At 41.6% G+C, this 22,287-nt stretch overlaps 1 protein-coding gene across 7 annotated transcripts in view; it reads left to right on the top strand.

Annotated features, from left to right (window-relative positions):
* The window catches only part of BIRC6 (baculoviral IAP repeat containing 6), a 597,017-nt gene that overhangs the window by 555,910 nt on the left and 18,820 nt on the right, over positions 1-22,287 (top strand). For all 7 annotated transcript variants that reach the window (XM_077486418.1, XM_077486420.1, XM_077486423.1 and 4 more), the window contains exons 69-70: positions 17,334-17,551; positions 18,125-18,286. In XM_077486418.1, the coding sequence (XP_077342544.1) occupies positions 17,334-17,551; positions 18,125-18,286 (380 nt within the window). The remainder of the gene's footprint in view (positions 1-17,333; positions 17,552-18,124; positions 18,287-22,287) is intronic.

The raw sequence follows: 22,287 nt of genomic DNA on the forward strand, positions 1-22,287 counted from the left end.
TCACAAATGCTCTCCATCCAACCTCGCTGAGCTCGAGCTATTTTTCAAGGAAGAATGGGCAAGAATTTCAGTCTCTAGATGTGCAAAACTGATAGAGACATACCCCAAGCGACTTGCAGCTGTAATCGCAGCAAAAGGTGGCTCTACAAAGTATACAAATGTGTCCCGCTTGTTGGTGATTCTTCCCAAAAAATAAAAATTTGATATCTTTGAAGCCATATATATATGTATATGTATGTGTATATATATATATATATATATATATATATATATATATATATATATATGCGTGTGTGTGTATGTGTATATGTATATGTGTGTATATATATATATATATATATATATATATATATATATATATATATATATATATATATATATATATACACACACACACATTCAAAATGATAGTAGCCCAACATCACTAACCAGATCAATCACTGTTTTTGGTATAAGTTATATTTCTATGGCAAATAATTTATTAGTATGTTTAGTAGAGTAATAGGAAACCAACAGTCATGACGTGCATGCTGCTGATTATGTAATTTAATCGTTGCTTGAAAGGGGCGTGTTCAGAATAATAGCAGTGTGGAGTTCAATTAGTGAGGTCATTCAGTCTTCCTAATTTAATTTCCATCTGTTTGGTTAAAAGTTCCCCTGATGGTCACCGCTTGTTCATTTACATTTAGCTACAGCGCGGCCATCTAGTGTGTGGACATGTGAAGCCCGCTGGGTGTATCTTCCAGGATTCTGTGCATGCTGGCTATCCAGCATGCACCTCCCCATCTCACACGTGCAGTATGATGGAAGCGTGCCCTACTTCATAGCTCTGCCTTGCATCGTGTAATTTCCGGTTTGGAAAAAAACGCAATGCTACCAGCTGGTGATGCCCATTGACTCCTGGAATTTTTGACCCTCATCTCCCAGGAGCCAATGCACCACCAGAAATGGCATACCTCGTTGCGGCGAGGTACACAGGAAGATGACAATTATGGCAAAAAAGAAGGTAAATCGAATGCAAAAAATAAAAAAAAGTCAATACATTTTTAACCTGCAAAAATTATCTGCATGGGGCAAAGTTTGTAATGTGGGTGTAACTACGCTTTAAGGATAAAAGCAGAAAATGTTGTTGTACATGCTGGGTATAGTGCATTTCTCTAAAATTGGTTGTTCCAGAGATTGTTCTGATCAGCGTACTTTGATTGAAAACTTCCCATCCGGGGCAAGTCTAGCACTTGGCTCCTATATGTAAAATAATTTTTTTTGCTAGAAAATTACTCAGAACCCCCAAATATTTTAGGTATGTTTTTTATTTTTATTTTTTTTAAGCAGAGACCCTAGGGAATAAAATGGCGGTTGTGGCAACTTTTTGTGAAAAAAAAAAAAAAGTTTCATGAATTAAATAAAAACACTGAAGTTAGCCCATTTTTTTGTATATTGTGAAAGATCATCTTTTTACCGAGTAAATGGATATCGAACATGTCATGTTTGAAAATTGCGCACACTCGTGGAATGGCGCTAAACTTCAGTACCTAAAAATCTCCTTAGGAAATGCTTTAAATACGCCATCTGAAAAGAACGATTACCAGGTTGATCCCTGTGGGTGCAGGCATCAACCCGGTATAACCACTGAAAAGGGAGGATGTCCATGTACACAGAAATTGATAGGCTACTCTGCTAAAATGATCTCTCATGCTTTAAAATGGCAACTAAAACCAGAAAGACGTGGAAGAAAGCAGAAACCACCATTCAAATGGATTGAAGAATAGCCAAAATGGCAAAGACTCAGCTTGAGGGTGATCAAAGGAGGTCTAAAGTTACCTTTTACTACTGTAACCATTAGAAGGTGCCTATGTGAAGAAGCCCCTGCAAATTCCCACTGTTGAAAAAAAGACAACATGCTGAAGGTTACCTTTTGCCAAAGACCACATTGACTTGTCGAAAGAGAAAGGACGCAACATTTTGTGGACTAATGACAGCAAAATTGTTCTTACCAGGTCGGGAAATGCTTTAACCCTCACAAGATAAAAGGGCGGTCCTCCAGGCCCCATGTCAGCATTAGTGTTTCCTACGGGGGGGGGGGGGGGGGGTGGTAACAGGTTTCCTCTAACAGGTTCCCCTAGGTCTCATGAGCATGGCTCCTGAGGTGTTTAGGGGGGGTATTTCTACCTTCTTCTTAGGTCACAGAGCGGTACATCCACCAGGGGAGTAGGCTTGTGGCTGATGTTCCTGCTTTTCAGTGCATAGGTAATGCCAGCACCATGGTGTACGTCAGAGCTCCGGTTCACGAGCCGCATGGCGGCAGTCGGCTGTTCTCTCCTTGTTAAACAGCGTGGCTGGAGTGTGCAGGGGAAGAAAGGAAGCCGTGAGCATGAAGGGGTGAAACGTATGCATTCCGAGCTGGCCGACAGGAAGTACCTGGCGCGTGTGACTTTATCAGTTTCTGTCTCTAAACGACGCAAACAAGGAAGCTGGTGTTTAAAAGAGTGAAATCTGGCAGAGGCTGCGAACCACTACAGGGATGGGATGGACTCCTCTGCGATACCTGTACAGGCAGCGGAAGCAGGCCCTAACACCAGCACCTCACAGGTAAGCCTGAAGTGTATTGTACGTGCACATCCTGAGTGTTCTCCTCCTTGTAACCAGTAGGGACTAGGTGAAGGGGGCACATTTTTCCTTTCCTCCTGCACAGGGTGTTATGGAGCATATCTGGCATAGAATTTATTGGGGTCATTTGTTCTCTAGCAGGCCAAGACTCAGGGCAAGGCCCAAGCATAGCCACAGAAAAGGAAATGTGCAGTTTACGGAAACAAATTGAGCTCCTCATGGAGCAAAGCAGTTTGCCGCACCTGTATAGACAGCCTATATGTATATATGGGCTCCTCATACAAATACAAATTGATACTAAAAAGATGGTGTTGCGCTCCCACAAAGAAGTGAATGTATAAATATCCGGATAAAAAGGAATATATCCTTAATAATAGATCAAACAGTGTAAAACCAGTGAACAAAAAACAAAGTGCTGATGTGCATAATATATTTCTATACAAGATTATATAGATGAATAAATAAATTGATAAAACAACAAAAAAGCAATCAATAAATAAACCAATGGTGATATCACTCAAAGTGAAATAAATAATAGTCCATAAGATGGAATCCAAAGTGAAAGTGTCACTTAAAAAGTGAAGCTATATAGTGATACAATAGATCTGTGACAAAGCAATCTCTACAGCCAGGTGATATCCGAGTATTCACTGAGCACACTAGGTGATTACCTTACAGCTGTAAGGTATACAGCATATATAGCCTCTGAGGAAAACACAGGGGAACCAGGGAGGGAACTTCAAACTCCTGTAGCCTCACCGCCATCCCATACGGGGTTACTCCATAGGTTAAATCAACATAGGCAACATTGCAGGTAACACTACGAGCGTACTGCTCGGGTGTGAACATCACTTCCGGTGTCCTACACGTTACGTCACTTCTCACGTGACTTCAACTGGGATACCCGGTGGCCGTCGGAAGCGTTGTTAAAAAAGACTGGGCAGGTGTATCTCCGCCTCCTATTAAAAACTTAATTTAATGAAGTACATAAAACAAATCAGCATATTAAAACAATTAAGGAAGAAACCGAGAGATGCTTATCCATGCGCATTAATCTAATAGCTATCTAAAAGAATTTGGACAAATTTCAAACATATGTAAATATTCAAAAGTACGTAAGAGGCCTTAACATAAAGAAATACCTAACGAATAACCCTATAAAAACACATCTACCATCTTTGGACGGGGTCTCGCATAGTTCCTTGAGAAACAAGTCAGTGTTCAACCCTCAGATTAGCAACAATAAATTTGTGGATGTTTTAAAAAAAAGTTGTAGTCGAAGATCTGAAAACGCTTAATATTAAGAAACAGAACCTAATTTTATGAGATGCGGGACTAAAAGATTGAGTGAACGTAAGGACATTTTGATCCGCCCAGCAAATAAGGGAGGGGGCATTGTGATCCTATCAAAGTCACAATACAATGAAAATATGGAGAACTTACTGAGTGACATGAACACGTACAGTAAATTAACTAGGAACCCTGTGTTTAGGGTTAGAAAAGAGCTGGAATTAGTGGTACATTTGGGCCTTAAATATTTTTTGAATAAAAAGAATGCACAGTTTTTAGTTCCTGAATCTGTCAGGACCCCAATAATTTTCTATTTACCTAAGCTTCATAAAGATAAAATAAACCCTCCCCCAAGGCCCATAGTGAATGGAATAGATTCGCTTACCACTAGGATGGGATCATATATTGACAATTTCTTACAACCCGCAGTTAAAAATACTAAAGCCTATCTTCGAGATACAAAGCACATCTTGCAGCTTTTAGGAGAATTCTCTAATGAAGGACCATGGATCCTAGCAACGGCGGATGTGTCCTCGTATACTATAATTCCCCATCACGAGGCCTGTGAAACCATCAAGTGGGGCCTCAGAAAGCATTCGGATCTGATTTGCTCACAGAGAAAATATTTGATCAAGTGCCTAGACTTCTGTCTTAAGAATAATTATTTTTGGTTTAATCAAAATTTTTATCACCAAACAGGCGTTGCAATGGGCGCCAAATTCGCTCCCAGTGTAGCCGGGCTTTTCATGGCGAAATGGGAAGAAGACGCCATCTTCTCTGATAGACCCACAGGGCTGGTGATGTATAAGCACTATATTGATGACATCATATTACTCTGGGAAGGGAATAGCAATAGTTTGATCGAATTTCAACGCAAACTCAATGAGAATGACATGAATATAGTACTCACATGGAATACAAGTGAGCATCAGGTGACCTTTTTGGATTTAGAGATAATACAAGAGGATGGCAAATTACATACAAAGACACACTTCAAGAGTGTAGACAAAAATAGTTATCTTCCTTTAACAAGTTGCCACCACCGTAATTGGTTATTTAGCATCCCAAAGGGACAATTCATGAGATTGCGGAGAAATTGCACTAAACAAGAGGAATTCTTGAAGCAAGCTAAATCCATGGGCCAGAGATTCCGAGAAAAAGGATACGATAAGGGCCTAATTGAAGAAAAAAATACTAGAGGTAGAGAAGATGGACTGTCAAGAACTGATCAAAGATAAAATAAGACAGGACAAAAGGAACACAAGACTGTATGAGGGAGCTATGATTTTGGACTTTAACGCTCAATATTAAAATGTGGAGAAGATAGTCAGGAAACACTGGCATATCTTGCTGAATGATAAAGATTTGCAAAGTGTTCTGCCACCTGCGCCGAAATTTATATATAAACGTGCTCCCACACTGAGAGATAGGATAGTGAAAAACATCCCAGATCCACCAACAAAAAATTATACGTTCTTCACAGGCAAAGATTAGAGATTTTATTTGTTGCAACACACAAGGCGCTGTATACGTCTTGGAGTGCAGTTGCGGCCTACAATATGTAGGCCGAACAAAAAGGCCTCTGAGGGTAAGAATTAAGGAACATGTGCAACATTTTTTAAAGGGATTTGATAAACATTTTGCCACACATCATAAAAAGGACCCCACACATCTAAAGTTTTGGGGCATTGTACCCCATGTAAAGCACTGGAGAGGGGGGCATAAAGTTAGGACTCAGTAAGATCGAATCAAAATGGATATTCTCTCTCCACACGTTTGCCCCTAGAGGATGTCAAAATCGATCTGAACTGTTTTATTGGTAATTTTTAGAGATACCCTCTCTTCCATTTTTTTCTCTGCTGCTATATAGGGCTACACTCTCCTCGGTTTTCTTTTTTTTCTATTTTAATAGTTTTTTACTAAAATTTTTATGACAATGTCTACATCTCTCTGGCTATGATATATGAATTTTGTGATGTGTACGTCCCTTCCGAGGTCCGATGTTATATATTTTTATCTTTTGGAAAATTTTGTGTAGATATGGGAAAGTTTATATTAATTCCATTCAATTCTATGGGATTATATTTTATTGGTTGTTCGTGCAATATATAAATTTTTTATTCATTTTAACTAGCCCGCAATTTTACGTATATTATTTTGTCATATATATATATATATATATATATATATATATATATATATATATATATATATATATATATATATATATATATATATATACACAATTATTTTGTTGGTAATATACCTTTTGTGTATATGTGTGTGTGTGTGTGTGTATATATATATATATATATATATATATCTATCTATCTCCATTTTAGCATCGCAAAATCTTTGCTATGTTCTCTAATGGACATGTCATACCTTGCTGACACTAAGCAATGGCAGCCATGACAAAATAACTATATTCCATCTATGTGAGGCGAGTCTCCAAAGAAATGGCTGCTATTACCACTAATAAGATAGACATGTCTCCAACCGGGTCCTCAAGAAAATGGCCGCGACTGTGACCCGGATATGTTTCTACGTATGTAGATGCGCGATCGATATGTATGGCAGGGTTTTTTAAGAGATAGCTTTTAGATAAATGCGCATGGATAAGCATCTCTCGGTTTCTTCCTTAATTTTTTTAATATGCTGGTTTGTTTTATGTACTTCATTATTAAATTAAGTTTTTAATATAAGGCGGAGATACACGCGCCCACTCCTTTTTAACGCCGCTTCTGACGGCCACCAGGTATCCCAGTTGAAGTCACGTGAGAAGTGACGTAACGCGTAGGACACCAGAAGTTATGTTGGCACCCGAGCAGTACCCCTCGTAGTCTGTTACCCCACTGTGTGATTTTACCTGCTATGTTGCCTATGTTGATTTAACCTATGGAGTAACCATGTATGGGACGGCGGTGATGCTACAGGAGTTTGAAGTTCCCTCCCTGGTTCCCCTGTGTTTTTCTCAGAGGCTATATATGCTGTATACCTTACAGCTGGGTAATCACCTAGTGTGCTCAGTGAACACTCGGATATCACCTGGCTGTGGAGATTGCTTTGTCACAGATCTATTGCATCACTATATAGCTTCACTTTTTAAGTGACACTTTCACTTTGGATTCCATCTTATGGACTATTATTTATTTCACTTTTAGTGATATCACCATTGGTTTATTTATTGATTGCTTTTTTGTTGTTTTATCAATTTATTTATTCATCTATATAATCTTGTATAGAAATATATTATGCACATCAGCACTTTATTTGTTTTTTGTTTTTTATCGCTGGTTTTACACTGTTTGATCTATTATTAAGGATATATTCCTTTTTATTCGGATATTTATATATTCACTTCTTTGTGGGAGCGCAACACCATCTTTTTATTATCAATTTGTATAGACAGCCTACTTAAGGATGACCGGATAGTCTCCTGTCAGAAAATGCTAACTTATGTTCGAGATGAGCTTACGTCTACTTTTAGCTCATTTAAAGCTCTTGACAAGATTCAAGTCTCAAGTCCCCTCAGAGGGTCCATCTCCAGTTAGGACTTCAGCCAGTCCTAGCGCTCCACAGCAGAATGCCGAGAGTGAAGACTCTGAGGCTGAAGCCGGATCTGCCCAACCATCTCCGAAATAATCAGGGTCAGATACAGGGCCCAGGGATAAAAAAAATCCACAAGGGGCTTGAGGTATAAGTTATCTTTGGAAGATGTAGCTTACCTATTAAAGGCTATCTATACGATACTTGATATAGAAGAGGAGAAGGTACAATTGTCTAAACATGGCCTTATGTACAAAGGTTTGCATAAGAAAAAGGCATTGTTCCCTTCTTGATACTTTCAAGCTGGAGTGGGAAAATCCAGAGCGAAAACCTTTCTTTTCCGGTAACCTTAAAAGAAGGATTCCATTTGAAGAGGACACAGCGCAGCCATGGAACAAAAATTTGAAATTAGACGCACCTCCTATCAAACGTTTCATAAAAATCGGACCCAGCGTTTGACGATATGGGTAACTTAGAGGGATTCCACCAAAAAAAAAAAAATATTAAAAGCCAGCAGCTATAAATACTACAGCTGCTGACTTTTAATAAATGGACGCTCACCTGTCCTGGGTTCCAGCGATGCCGGCAGCCGAGGCCTATCGATCGCTCGGCCCTCGGCTGCTGCCGCCACCATTCTAGGTGAGGGAATCAGGAAGTGAAGCGAATCGGCTTCACTTCCCGGTTCCCTACTGCGCATGCGCGAGTAGCGCAGCGCAATAGGAATTCTCCGCGCTGTCACTGGGACCCGTGTGTGTCCCAGCAGACAGTGCGGCAGGACAGGAAATGGTGTAGACTCTCCCACGGGAGTCTATGCCCGGAAGTGGGTGTAAATACCTGTCTTTGACAGGTATCTCCACCCCCCTGAAAGGTGCCAATTGTGACACCGGAGGGGGGGGGATCCGATCAGCGGAGGTTCCACTTTAGGGTGGAACCCCGCTTTAAGCATCCGATGGATAAGAGAGGCGTTATCCTCCTTCACAGAGCCTGGGTAGTTTTAAACCAGCTCTGGCTTCCATTTATGTAACCAGAAATTTAGAAGTAAGGTTGACACAAATACAAACACACTTGTTGGCAGATACCTCTAGAGAGCGGATTCTGAAAGCTTTCCCTCTCCTCTTTCGTGCAGTGGGTTTTTTGGCTGATTCTTCCACAGAGTCGATGAGAATAACAGCTAGGACCTCAGTCTTAATGGATTCGGCCAGAAGAAGCCTATGGGTTATAACTTGATCAGGCGTCACTGCCTCAAAGTTGTGCCTATGTTGTCTTCCATTAACAGGCGATCATCTTTTTGGCCCAGGTCCGCAAGGGGCGCTGGAACTCACGGGCGATGATTAAAAAAAAAAAAAAAAAAAAAAAAAAAAAAAGCCCTTTCCAGAGAAGAAGAAAAATCTGACCGCCAGAATTTTTTTCGTGGCCAAAGTAGATAGCAAGATCCTAGACAAAGGGAAAATAGGTCCAAAAACCTTGGACAGGCCACAAGGGCAGAAGTAGAGGGGGTGTCTTGTTTAACTCTCCTCAACAACCCGCCAAGCCAGTGACCTCATGTCTCTCAGTGAGAGGAAGATTGAGGTCTTTTCTCCCACAGTGAGCAACTGTCACCTCAAGTCCATTCATCCCGAACCTAGTGACCAATGGGTACAGGCTGGAATATTCTTGACAGCCACCAGAGCGATTATTGGTCACCTTTCCTCTCCAAGATTTGGTAAAAACGAAGGCCATTGGTCTCCAAATTGGAGACTTGTTGGATCAAAAGATCCTGATCCCGGTTCCCCGGTCGGATCAGGGCAAGGGATTTTACTCCTATATATTTTTCATCAGAAAGCCATCAGGAAAATATTGGCTTCTCCCGAATCTCCGGTCTCTAAACTGTTCAATCAGGTACAAGCACTTTCGTATGGAGACTGTGTTCTCAATTAAAAACCTGCTTTACCCAAACTGCTTCATGGCCACTTTGGATTTGAGGAATGCCTATCTGCACATCCCTATCCATCCAGCCTTCCAAAGATTCTTGAGACTAGTGGTCAAGATAGGAACAGACAAATTATACAAAAAAGCTGCGCTTATGGAATAGGCCACAGTCAAACAGTGATATATATGAAAAATATAAAAAAATATGTAAAATCAGTTGTTAAGGTTTGGGGGTCACTACAGTAAAAATACAAACTAGCACAAGGATTGTGGATGTATAGTGGAGGTATAGGTGGTATACCTCCCCATATATATATATTTTTTTCTAATTTTTTTCATATCTTTTTCACTTTCACAGAATATATATTTTTTTCACTCTCACATAATAGTTTGAAAAGTATTGGGGTCTTTTTGACTGTTTGCTTTTTGATCATTGCTTTTGGTTTTAGAAATAAGTGATGTATGTTAATTAACACAAATGGTGTATATACACATTTGGTAGGATTAAGGATATAAGATAATATCACTTATGGTATCACCCCAATTATTGGGATATATTGTTGAACATAGGTTTAACAATATATATATATATATATATATATATATATATATATATATATATATATATATATATAGCCCTTAGAGGCAATAAGTAGTCTAGGTACGCCCAGGTCTAATATCAACTTGGGGTAGCGCCAATAGCCCATATTAATTTTTTAAGATAGGAACAGAGATTCGGCACATTCAATTTCGAGGCCCCCCCCCCCCCCACCCCTTCGATCTGTTCTCAGCCCCATCCATTTTTACAAAAATGGAGGAGGCGCTGCCTCCGCTAAGGTTATAGGAGATAACTATTATCCCTTACCTTGAGTCATATCAAAAGTTATTAGCAGATCTCCAGACTATACAGGACTTCCTTCAATCTCTAAGCTGGCTAATAAACAAAGAGAAATCTTCCTTAATTCTGGCCCAGAAAGTGACAAATCTGGGGTACAAACTTTGCTCAGTAGACCAAAAAGCTTTTCTCCCGCAGGAAAAGGTCTCAAAAATAATGCAAACCATGCCAGCCTTATAGACCAATCAGTCGGTCTCGCTGAGAGAGGTTTCCAGAGCAGTGGATCTGATGACCACCTGCTTTCCCGCAGTGCCATGGGCAAGATTTCATTAACGCCCAATACAGCTGTTAGTACTAAGGAACTGGGATGGAGACGCAAGTTCTTTGGAATCAAGGGTCTTGTTACCCTCCAGGGTAAAAAGAAGCTTGTGGTGTTGGACACACCAGCACCTAACAAGAGGTCTACCTTGGCCCATTCCTATATCCCAGAGGATCACAATGGATGCGAGTTCCTGGGGATGGGGAGCCCACCTCAGCAGCACAATGGCACAGGGATGATGGTCCTCAAGGGAAGCAAGAGTTTCATCGAATCAGAGAGAGCTTCTAGCATTTCAGAGAGCCTTGCTGGCATTTCAGATTGAAATCATGGGTCACAATCTCCAGATTCTATCGACAATATCGCTATGGTTGCATACCCCAACAGGGAGGTACGAGGAGTCGGATACTTCAATCTATCGCCCAGGAGATTTTATCATGGGCAGACGGGAATCTAGTCTCAATTACAGCAGTGCACCTGAAGGGGACACAAAACTGTCTGGCACATTATCTCAGCCGCTACCAGGTACCTCAAGACAATTGGTCCCTTCATCCCGAAAATCTTTGCGGCACTCAGCGACAGATGGGGATGTCCGGAATCGGACCTGTTCGCACATCAGAACAATGGCAAGACAGAGAAGTTCTTTTCTCTGAACCCAGTGGATCGATCATTGGGGATATGTCAGGGAAATAGCCGCAATCTCACGAGGTACGTTCGTGTTAGCGCGCGTCGGCGCCTACGTAAGCGCAAAGTAGTTTCTAGACGAACGACCGACGCTACGTCTAACCGGGCGGGCATACGCGGTGATGCTACGAATACACAACGTACTCGACGTAGCCGTACGATCGCTCCGACGCGCTCACGACGTGACCCGGTCACCTCGCCTATTTAAACGTTCGCCTGACAGTCCTGCATTGCTGGATTATCGTCAGCTCTCCTGTGAACCTGTACCCCGTGTTTCCTGTTATCCGACCTCCAGTGTACCGACCCGGCTTGCTTGACCCGCTCCTGTTATTCTCCTGGCTCTGACTCCTGGCTTGTACCCGACGTTCCTGATCTGCTTCCTGCACCTGATCCCGGCCTGTCTTGACCATTCTCTGGACTTCCGCTGCCTACTCTCGGACTTCCTAGCACAGTTGCCCATCTAGGCTTGCTTACCCGGTACTTGACCTCTGCTGCTGCTACCTGGCAACCTGTGCTACTGTGGGCACTGCATCCCTGTGTCAACTTCAGGGTTGTGCTGCGCTCGGCCGCAAGGGGAGCCCTCTCAGCATTTCGGCCTCACTCCCGACCGTGACAGGATAGTATGGTGAATCCATGGCCATTCGGCCTTTGTTACGCCTTCCTGCCGATCAAGCTAATTCCAGAAGTCCTCCCAGAAGTTTCTTCTAGAAGAAACATATTCTATCCTAATAACCCCTTTCTGGCCCAAGAGGCCATGGTTTTCCCTTTTACAGACTCTGGTCTCAGAACCTCCACTGAGTTGTCCGAAAAGAGAAGACTTCTTATCGTAGGGTCCAGCGTCGCACCCACAGGTAGTTTCCTTAAGCTTGATGGCCTTGTATCTGAAGAATACGGGTTCTCTGACAAAGTATTGAAGTCACTAGAGCCATATAAGGCCAAGGTTTGGAAGAAATTTAACTCATGTTTATCTGAAAATCAAAGATTAACTCATGTTCCTTTAATTTTGGAATTTTGGTGTGAAGAGGTTGTCAACAAAGGTCTTTCAGTTAGTACTTTAAAGGTATAGGTGGCAGCTATCAGTGTTTTTCTTCACTTTCTCTCTTGGAAAATCCCACTGTAGCTAGATTCTTCAAATCAATTTCTATGTCCAGGCCAGTAGTGGTTATAGGTTGTCCAACCTGGGACCTGTCCCTGGTGTATCAAACTTTGGTAGAATTCCCTTGTAAACCCCTAGAGCATATTTCAGTTAAGTTGCTTACCTTAAAAACAATTTTTCTTGTGGCAGTTACCTGAGCTCATAGGGTGAGTGAGTTTACAGGCCCTATCAGTGATGGATTCTTTCCTCACAATTTTTGAGGATCGGGATGTTGTGAAAACTGATCCAGGATTTCTGCCTAAAATGGCAAGTACATTCCACAGATCCCAGGACAATGTACTGCCAACCTTTTGTAGTTCGCCAAAGGGCGACCAAGAAAGAAAATTTAGTTTTTTAGATGCAAGAAGAATTCTTCTAGTCTACCTTAAGGTCACCGAGACCTTTAGAAAAAACAGACGCCTTGTTTGTCCTCTTTTCAGGAGCACACAAGGGAGAATGTGTCTAAAGCCACCTTGGCTAGATGGATAAAGCAAGCTACTTCTTAAACTTACAAAATTAGGGAAGTTCCTCTGCCTTTTGTCACTGCACACTCCACAAGAGCCATGTCTGTGTATTGGGCTGAGAGGGCTGGAGCCTCACCGGAACACATTTGCAGGGCTGCCACATGGTCCAGTTTTTTGACCTTCATTAAACATTATCGCCTGGATCTCCTATCTGCTCAGGAGCAGATGTTTGGTCGTAAGGTCCTTCAGACAGTTGTCCCTCCCTAGACTGGTAAGTTCTGGCTCATCGTCTCATGGGCTCGTCTGGAAGACGCATAGAGAAAAGCTGAGTTAGACTTACCGGTAACTCCTTTTCTGAGAGTCTTCCAGGGCAGCCGAATTCCCACCCGGTTTTGTCTTGAAGTTTTTTTATTATGCATATGTTTTACAGGGATGTCCTACAGTTCTTGATAATACTGACATGGAGCCTGGATAACTGCCATTTTATCTGGTGGGGGTTAATGTGTTTCCTGTCCTGGTAAAAGGAGTCCTAGGTCTCATGGGCTGTCCTGGAAAAGGAGTTACCTCCGAAGTCTAACGCAGCTTTTTTTTTTTGGTCTAGGGGCCTCAGACAGTTTGTCAGACAACCCCCAAATGCTGAATTCAAGACACAGTACACTGTGAAGACAGTGAAGCATGGTAGCACAAGCATCATGATGTAGGGATGTTACTCATACTATGGTGTTAAGCCTATTTATCACATACCAGGGATCATGGATCAGTTTGAATACATCAAAATACTTGAAAGGGTTATGTTGCCTTATGGCAAAGACAAAATGCCCTTGAAATGGGTGTTTCAATAGGACAATGACCCCACTTACATCAGTAAGGGAGCTGCATGTTGGTTCCAGAGCAACAAGATTAACGTTATGGAGTGGTCAGCCCAATCCCTAGACCTTGACCCAAGAGAAAACTTGTGCGGTGGCATCAAAAATGCTGTTTCTATGGTAAAACCAAGCAATGCAAAGGAATTGTGGAATGTAATGCAACTGTCCTGGGCTGGAATACCTGTTCACAGTTGCCAGAAGTTGGTTGACTCCATGCAACACATGTGAAGCAGTTCTCAAAAACAATGGTTATCTAACTAAATATTCAATGATTCACAGGAAATCTAAATCTTCAAGCATTTTTTCTGATTATACAGTAAATGTTTGAGTTTGTAAAGAGAAATGCAGGCACTGCTATTTTTTTTTGGAAAAGCCTACCACTTATTTTTCTTCACTTTCTGAAACATTTGAAAAGTTTTTTTTGTTTTGATTTGGAATAGACCGTGAATGTTCCAAATGCATTTGTGTGTATGGAAGTAAAAGCTATTATAAGGATTTTGTGCTTTACTCACTTTTTTTTTTTCTCCCCACAATGCTATTATTTTTAATACAGCTGTGTGTGTCGTCCATGGTTAGTGGTAGTATAACAAGTATAAGACCTCGTGTATACTGCTGCTGGCTGGTAAACGGACGTTTAGAGGCAGTTGGCTGCTTTTTTTCAGCTACCCCTGAACTCATCCAATGATATCTTATGTGTGCATGTACACAGGTTTGTTTAATGTCGTTTTTAGGCAGTTGCATTTAGAGGCTTTATTTTGAAGGCAAAAAAATGAGTTCAGACGCCAATTACGGCTAAAAACGGTACCGGCGTTTAGCCGCGTTTCATTTACAGACAGTTTTCATTTTTAGCAAAAAAATAAATTATTTTTTTCAAACACGGCTAAACGTGGCAAAACTGGCATTTTAAACGTGGGTTTTTATCTGTTAAGTTACCGGATTTATCGGTGTATAACACACAACCTAAGTTTAGGAGGCAATGTTAAGGAAAAAACTTTTAGGAGGGAAGTTTAAGGGAAAAAAACTTAGATTTAAATGCCCATCAATGCAGCGTTATCAGTGTCCATCTGCAGCCTTGTTAAGTGTCCATCTGCGGCCTTGTTAAGTGTCCATCTGCGGCCTTGTTAAGTGTCCATCTGCGGCCTTGTTAAGTGTCCATCTGCGGCCTTGTTAAGTGTCCATCTGCGGCCTTGTTAAGTGTCCATCTGCGGCCTTGTTAAGTGTCCATCTGCGGCCTTGTTAAGTGTCCATCTGCGGCCTTGTTAAGTGTCCATCTGCGGCCTTGTTAAGTGTCCATCTGCGGCCTTGTTAAGTGTCCATCTGCGGCCTTGTTAAGTGTCCATCTGCGGCCTTGTTAAGTGTCCATCTGCGGCCTTGTTAAGTGTCCATCTGCGGCCTTGTTAAGTGTCCATCTGCGGCCTTGTTAAGTGTCCATCTGCGGCCTTGTTAAGTGTCCATCTGCGGCCTTGTTAAGTGTCCATCTGCGGCCTTGTTAAGTGTCCATCTGCGGCCTTGTTAAGTGTCCATCTGCGGCCTTGTTAAGTGTCCATCTGCGGCCTTGTTAAGTGTCCATCTGCGGCCTTGTTAAGTGTCCATCTGCGGCCTTGTTCAGTGTCCATCTGCGGCCTTGTTCAGTGTCCATCTGCGGCCTTGTTCAGTGTCCATTGTTGCCTGTTCAGTGCAGCCTTGTCAGTGTTACTGGATGAATTTAAAATTTGCGCCGCCGAGATTGCAGGGACTGGGCAGAGCGAGCGCCACCGAGATACACATAGCAGAGTGTACTCGGCTCTGCTCACAGTCACTCCCCAGTCCCGCCCTATGATGAACATAACACAGGTCCAATAATGGGACTGGGCGTGACTGTGAGCGGAGCCTAGTACACTCTGCTATGTGTATCTCGGCGGCGCGCGCTCTGCCCAGTCCCTGCAACCTCAGCGGCGCTCGTTCTGCCCAGTCCCTGCGACCTCAGCGGCGCTCGCTCCGCTCAGTCCCTGCAATCTCGGCGGCGCAAATTTTAAATCCATCCAGTAACACTGACAAGGCTGCACTGGACACTGGGGCAAGGCTGCAGGGATCGGCGTATAACACGCACCTACAAATTTCCCCCAATTTTAAGGGGGGAAAAAAGTGTGTGTTATACGCCGATAAATATGGTAAATCGTTAAGGAGAGGTTGTAAAAAGAAAAAAAAAAAAAGATAAATGCTGCGCTAAAAAATAATATACATAAAAATGAATGTAAACAGTCTCTGGTTCAAACAAAGAGAAAGTGATCCCAGGTGTCTTGAGTGAAAAACGAATCGCATGCATGTGACTTTGTGGGTTTAGCACACCTCCACCACTGGTCTGATTAGCCGCTCACCTCACTTGGTGGACCCTTTAATTACAGAGGGTCTACAGCGCCTTCCCCCCTCATCAACAGGGTCACCTCTGGGATCCATTGCAATGCCCCAATATGCACCAGAAGGATATACCAGCTCCAATTCAATGTCATATGTCACATGTAATAAAAAAGCAATATATACTGCTCTCCGTCTCAACGTATTTATTTATAAAAGTAATAAAATACAAATCACATGTATGGCACTATAAACCTAGTGCCTGGTTAAACAGAATGAAAAACCAAGAGGTTGTAAAAAGTCCCGTGTACATTAAGCCTTAAGGCCCATACACACGATCAGAATTTTTGACAACAAACATGCAAATTAGCTGTTTTAAGGCAACATCCGACTGTGTGAACGCTCCATCGGACAAACTTTTTCGGTTTTCATCAGACTTTTGTTGGCTGTGCGAACAGACAAACTTTCTGGCAACAAAAGTCCGATGGAGCAAAATCTGATCGTGTGTACAGAAACCATAGGACTTTTTGTACAAAGTACAAACACGCATACTCAGAACCAATGCAAAAGATCAGACAACAATACAGAAGTTGACCAAAGGTGGCGGTAAAGGGCAAAAACACCACGTTCTTTGGTGAAAGTTGGCTACAAAATTCCTGGCGTGTGTATGCAATACAAGTTCACGGCCGACGCCCTTTGCACAAAAATCCACAGAAAAGTTTGTACAAAGTCCGAGTGTGTGTATGAGGCTTAACACTTGCAGTACTGTACTATACATACTTATAGTATATACCTAATGTATTTTTCTTGTTTAGTTGTCCAGTTAAATAAACACATAAATGTGTATAATCTAAAGCCCAATAAAAGTTTTACACCTTTTTTCCTCTTTTTGTATTCCTTTTCCAATGAATGTTATGATCAACAATGTTCGGCTTGGCTGTACTTTAAAAAGTAACCTTTAATAGGGGAAATGTGCTTCCTGCCCTCCTACTTCAGTGCTTTATATTAGTGTAGATGAATAGCCGTCACAACCCGTTTCTCTTGTCCTGACACATTTTGTAGCACCCAAGAAGAGGTGGTATATATGATCAAGTCTATTAGATGACCAATGTACTCATGTAGTATTGGTTAACAATGTGTTAAATATTGAGCAGCACACATTGTAACAATTCCTATTACCCTGGAGCTTGAGTTGCACTCATCCCTTTATTTTTAGAAGTTATGCAATGTATTAATACGATTGTGTAGATCATGTAGATAGAATTTTAGAAGGTGCTCACTAGTTAATCTGCTAAAAAGGTCTAATGAGAAACTTTAGCTAATGTATTTTCTGTTTGTGTTACAGACACCTTTGAGATGGTATCTGAAGATGATGATGGAAAACTGATGTTTAAAGTCAATTACCATTACATGTCCCAGGTGAAAAATGCAAGTGATGCTAACAGTGCTGCACGAGCACGACGTCTCGCACAAGAGGCAGTTACTCTCTCCACATCGTTGCCTCTGTCCTCTTCATCCAGTGTCTTTGTCCGGTGTGATGAAGAAAGACTAGACATTATGAAGGTAATGTCTTCTCATTTATGCATATGTTGGTGTGGCATCGGTGCATTTATGTATGCATTTGTGTGTTATATTTTTAATTCTGTGTAAAGGCTTGGTTCACCTTTTTCAGAAAATGGCCTATGAAGTCAAGGGGCCCCAGTAGGTATTTAAAAAAAAAAAAAAAACAATCTTTTTTTATTTTGTAATTTTATTAATTGTAGTCCATTTACCCCTCCAGATGCCTGGCTGAAAAACTCTGTTAGTAATTCTTGTGTCCTGTCTTGTTGCTAGTATGCTTTCAGGGTGGCCCAAAATCATGAACATTCTACAAAGCAATGTTTTTATTAACTACATTGTCCCTTGATTGCATAGGATATTTTTTGAAGAAAATAAATTTGGCCTTTAATGCAGAAGTATACCTCAAACCCGAAGTTCTGCTTTTCTTCCTCCCTCCCCCCTCCCTACCTTTTAAAAGTCAGCATCGGTAGCTTTTTTTTTTTTTTTTGCCCTTACAAGCTAACTTTAATAAGCATTTGTCCTTTCTTTCTTGCAATTATTATACACATTGTCATTGTTGTGTATTTTCATCTCCAGGTTTTAATAACTGGTCCAGCAGACACTCCTTATGCCAATGGATGTTTTGAATTCGATGTATACTTCCCTCAAGATTATCCTAATTCTCCTCCTCTTGTGAATTTGGAGACAACTGGTGGCCATAGTGTCCGTTTTAATCCAAACCTTTACAATGACGGAAAGGTAAATATTGTTGTTTTTGTGTTTGCTTGGTGATGTGTTGCTTCTTACATAAATGTATGCTTATGTCAATTGTTTTTGAAAATTCACATCTTAATCCCAATGAGGAAGAGAAATTTTTAACTATCTGATTCATCCAAGAGCTGTCTTAAGTATCCCAATGATCTTCTCTAACTCCTTTTTTAGATTTGTATTGTATTGCCGTTGGTATTGGGGGAATATGAATTATCAACCTGGCTTTTGTGAATTTGGCTTTGTACAGTCTTGTGGTGTTGGCCATGTGTGCTGCAATAATTGGAGCAGTAAAAGAAAGAAAAAAAAATGCGCTAAGGTGAACCACAAATAAAATAATAATAAATTGGTCTCAAAAGGCCAAATTCAGCTGCGGCTTAACTGTATCACATAACCACAGGAATACGACTAAAGAAAAAATTATGAGCTGCGCTAAACCTCACATAAATATGTGTAAATGAACTGACAAATTATGGGCTATATCCAGCCCCAAACTGTTAATTAATAGAACCCAATCATAACTAATAAATATATGTAAATTGTGTAACACTAAACCATAAATTCTGTTTGACCCCTAACATATCGGACAGAACCACACACTCCAATGTTAAATAATAAAATCTCTGGAACCACCCAGTGAGTAAATTAGAAATTCTCTATGCAAATATCGAAGCAGTCCTTATATAATGAATCAAATGTGAATAAGGTCCTCCACAGATGAACAGTGCTCAATCCACCACTGTATATCTGAATTTGCCTCTTACCGAAAATTCATGACCCCCCCACTACAGAGGGTCACAGAAGACGTGTACACTCTCAATCAATTGTAATCAATTGCAAAAACAGTTGCAATTGATTACTTTTCTCTTTTTTTCAGAAGGTTAGAATTTTAAATGTTTTTTCATTCTACACAATTCATTTAATGAACGTTTTCCAAGAGTGGTGATTCCATACTTTTTTTTTCCATGGGTTGTTCGCCAATCTCTTCATGGTCCCAAAGCCAAACTGACATATGGCTGATTTTTGGACCACAAAGCTCTCAACAAGGTTCTCAAAATTCAGACATTTTGTATGGAGTCGGTGTGTTCAGTGGTGGCCTCGCTCCAGCTTATGCCCCTGTGCAAATCTGTGGTGGGTATCATAGATTCTTAAGTTTTGCGATAGAGGACTGGCACTTTCAGTTTGTGGCCCTGCCTTTTGGTCTAGCTACGGCTCTTTGAGTGTTTGCCCCGGTGCTGGACCTACCAAGGGTTCAGGAAGTCTCCATTTTAGGGTATCTGGATGATCTGTTGCTCAGAGAACAGTCGCCTCTTCAATTAAGGGAAAATAGGCCTCTTGCAGTCAGTACACTGGAGAATCTGGGCTGGGTCCTCAGTGTGCAGAAATCAGCACTGAAACTAGTACAAAGACTGGAGGATCTGGGGCACTATCCAGACTACAAATGGTTTTCTGCCTTCAGGGAAGTGCTTTTCTTTCAGCAAGCAGTGGTAAGAATTCAGGAATCTCCCTCAATTCCTCTTTGTGGGAGACTGACTGCAAAAATGGTATCCACATTCAAAGCAGTTCGATATACCAAGTTCTATTCCAGACCGTTACAGAGAAATATTCTGGTACAGTGGAACAGGAGGGTCCAGTTGCTGGATTGTTGAATGTATTTAAGTCCCAGTACCGTTCAGGCGTGGCTCTTCACAGTTTGGAAGTGAGAAACTAATTTCTTCTAGTCGCCTGGAAGGTGGGGACTACCAATGCTAGTCTGACAAGATGAAGAGTCCTTTAAAAAAAATGAACATATAAACTAAAGGGGGTACCTCATCCCAATCAATTATACAAAAAAAAAAAGAGAACCAGCATGACGGATTATCTCAGTACCAGAAAGGAGATTATCTCAGTACCAGAAAGGAGATAAATAATACGTTCCAATATATTTACAAAAATAGAAAACATTAATATATCATCTTGGTTACAACAATGATGGTTAGGATGTCAGAGACCAATGGTTGACGCGTTTTGCAAAATAGCTTCCTCGGAACAAGAATTCTGACTAATAATCAAAAAAACTAATTGTTGGCCCCAAAGGGGTGAGACCAAAAATTAATTGGGGAGAAGATAGAGGCAGGGGGATGCAGGACGTGGATTCCCAACTCTGAATGGCGGCACCAGGACCAGAGAGCCAAGGGATGGATCGGCCTCGGGCGGCTGACATCGCAGGCACCCTGGACAGGTAAGTGTGCTTATTAAGTCAGCAGCTACAGTGTTTGTAGCTGCTGACTTGTAACATTTTTTTTTTTTTTTAAACTGGCCCACCACTTTAAAAATTTTATTTCCTTTTCAATCTGCAGTGCTGTAATTTTCTGTAAAATTTGATGCAATGTGGCAACCTGGAGGCGTTCCATACACTGTGTACAGAGCACGCCCATAAATGTAATTACCTGCTTGTTTGCTTAGTTCACTAATTTTCCCAGAAGTCTACACTAAGATGCTAGTCAGATTTTAGGCATCCCCTGCAACAAAAATAATCCGTTTTGGTGAGATGCTTCTAAAGGGTTAATCTCCCCTAAGAAATGTAGACCCTGACGCACTTGCAGTACTCTGAGGAGTATCAGCTGAAAAAATACAAAGTCATTCCCATTCAGAATCTGTATCCAAAAGACATAGATGGATATATAGATTTTTCTGTACAGCGATTGGCTTCTGTCAAGAGAGGACTGCCACACATTGATCAAAATTTAGCCAGTCCCTGCTCAACTGTGTGTGATCAACTTAAGGAAATTCCCCTCACTGTATTTTTTGCTCTGAGGTGCTAAGCACAAGTCATCCCTGCCTACTTCATTTCCAATGCTTTACAAAAACACAGACCATCTTAAAGCGGGAGTCCGGCGTTTTTTTTTTTTTTTGTGTTTTTTTTTAAGCCAGCAGCTACAAATACTGCAGCTGCTGACTTTTAAAATAATGACACTTACCCGCCCAGCGCGCCCGCGATGTCGGCACCCGAAGCCGATCTCTCGATCGTCTCTCGGGTGCTGCTGCCGCCATCTTGGGTATGGGAATCAGGAAGTGGAGCCTTGCGGCTTCATTTCCCGGTTCCCTGCTGCGCATGCGCGAGTCGCGCTGCGCAATAAGGATGGTCCCCGCTGTCCCTGGGATCCGTGTGTTTCCCAGCAGGCAACGGGGGACCTTCGGAAAGGGGCGTAGCTTCTGCAGAATCTACGCCGGAAGTGGGTGCAGATACCTGTACTGTACAGGTACCTGCACCCCCCTCCCCCCTGAAAGGTGCCAATTGTGGCGCCGGAGGGTTTCAATGAGTGGAAGCTCCACTTTAGGGTGGACCTCCACTTTAATAACCCATACTTGTGCACAGGCATGGAGCACAGGAAGTTCTGTCTTTCTAGCAAAAAAGAAAAATAAGTTAATTGTTAGGATTTTCATATATTTTAGTTCTTAGTTCCTTTTCTTTTTGTTTTGGGTGTTTATTGAAAATGTATATTTCTATAGGTATGCCTAAGCTCCAAAAAGTGTATGTGTTTTTTTTTTTTTTTTGTTTTGTTTTTTTGCACATTTTTTAGGAATTCTTTCCCCATAGACTTCAACAGGTGTGCCTGCAAACACACAACACATGCATTTGCATGAAGTTTTGGTCCTGTAAAAGCCTTTTCCATCTTTAGCATTGTCCTCTCCCCCCTTTGTTCAGCGCAGGAAGCAAGCACCTAAAACTTGCTAAGTGCTAAAACTCTTGTACAAGCTGGTAAAACATGCTTCAAACTCACTGGGAATACTCTTATTATGCTCTGCTCGGCTGTCACTTTCTCATTCTTCTCCTGCTCCTCCATTACGTAGGGAAAGCATACATGACACATTTCCGCACCCTACAGCTCCTTCTCTGCCTTTTGGTTTTTCCAACATCCAGTTACTCCCAGTGAAACATGATCAGATGCTGTTCCTCTCTACTTTCCTGTTGAGTAACAATAAGTTATTGGTCCTTTATACCTTGTTAT

This window comes from Lithobates pipiens, unplaced genomic scaffold, assembly GCF_037356315.1.
Source record: "Lithobates pipiens isolate NorthernLeopardFrog02 unplaced genomic scaffold, aLitPip1_a1.2 Scaffold_18, whole genome shotgun sequence".
In the NCBI taxonomy this organism is placed as follows: Eukaryota; Metazoa; Chordata; class Amphibia; order Anura; family Ranidae; genus Lithobates; species Lithobates pipiens.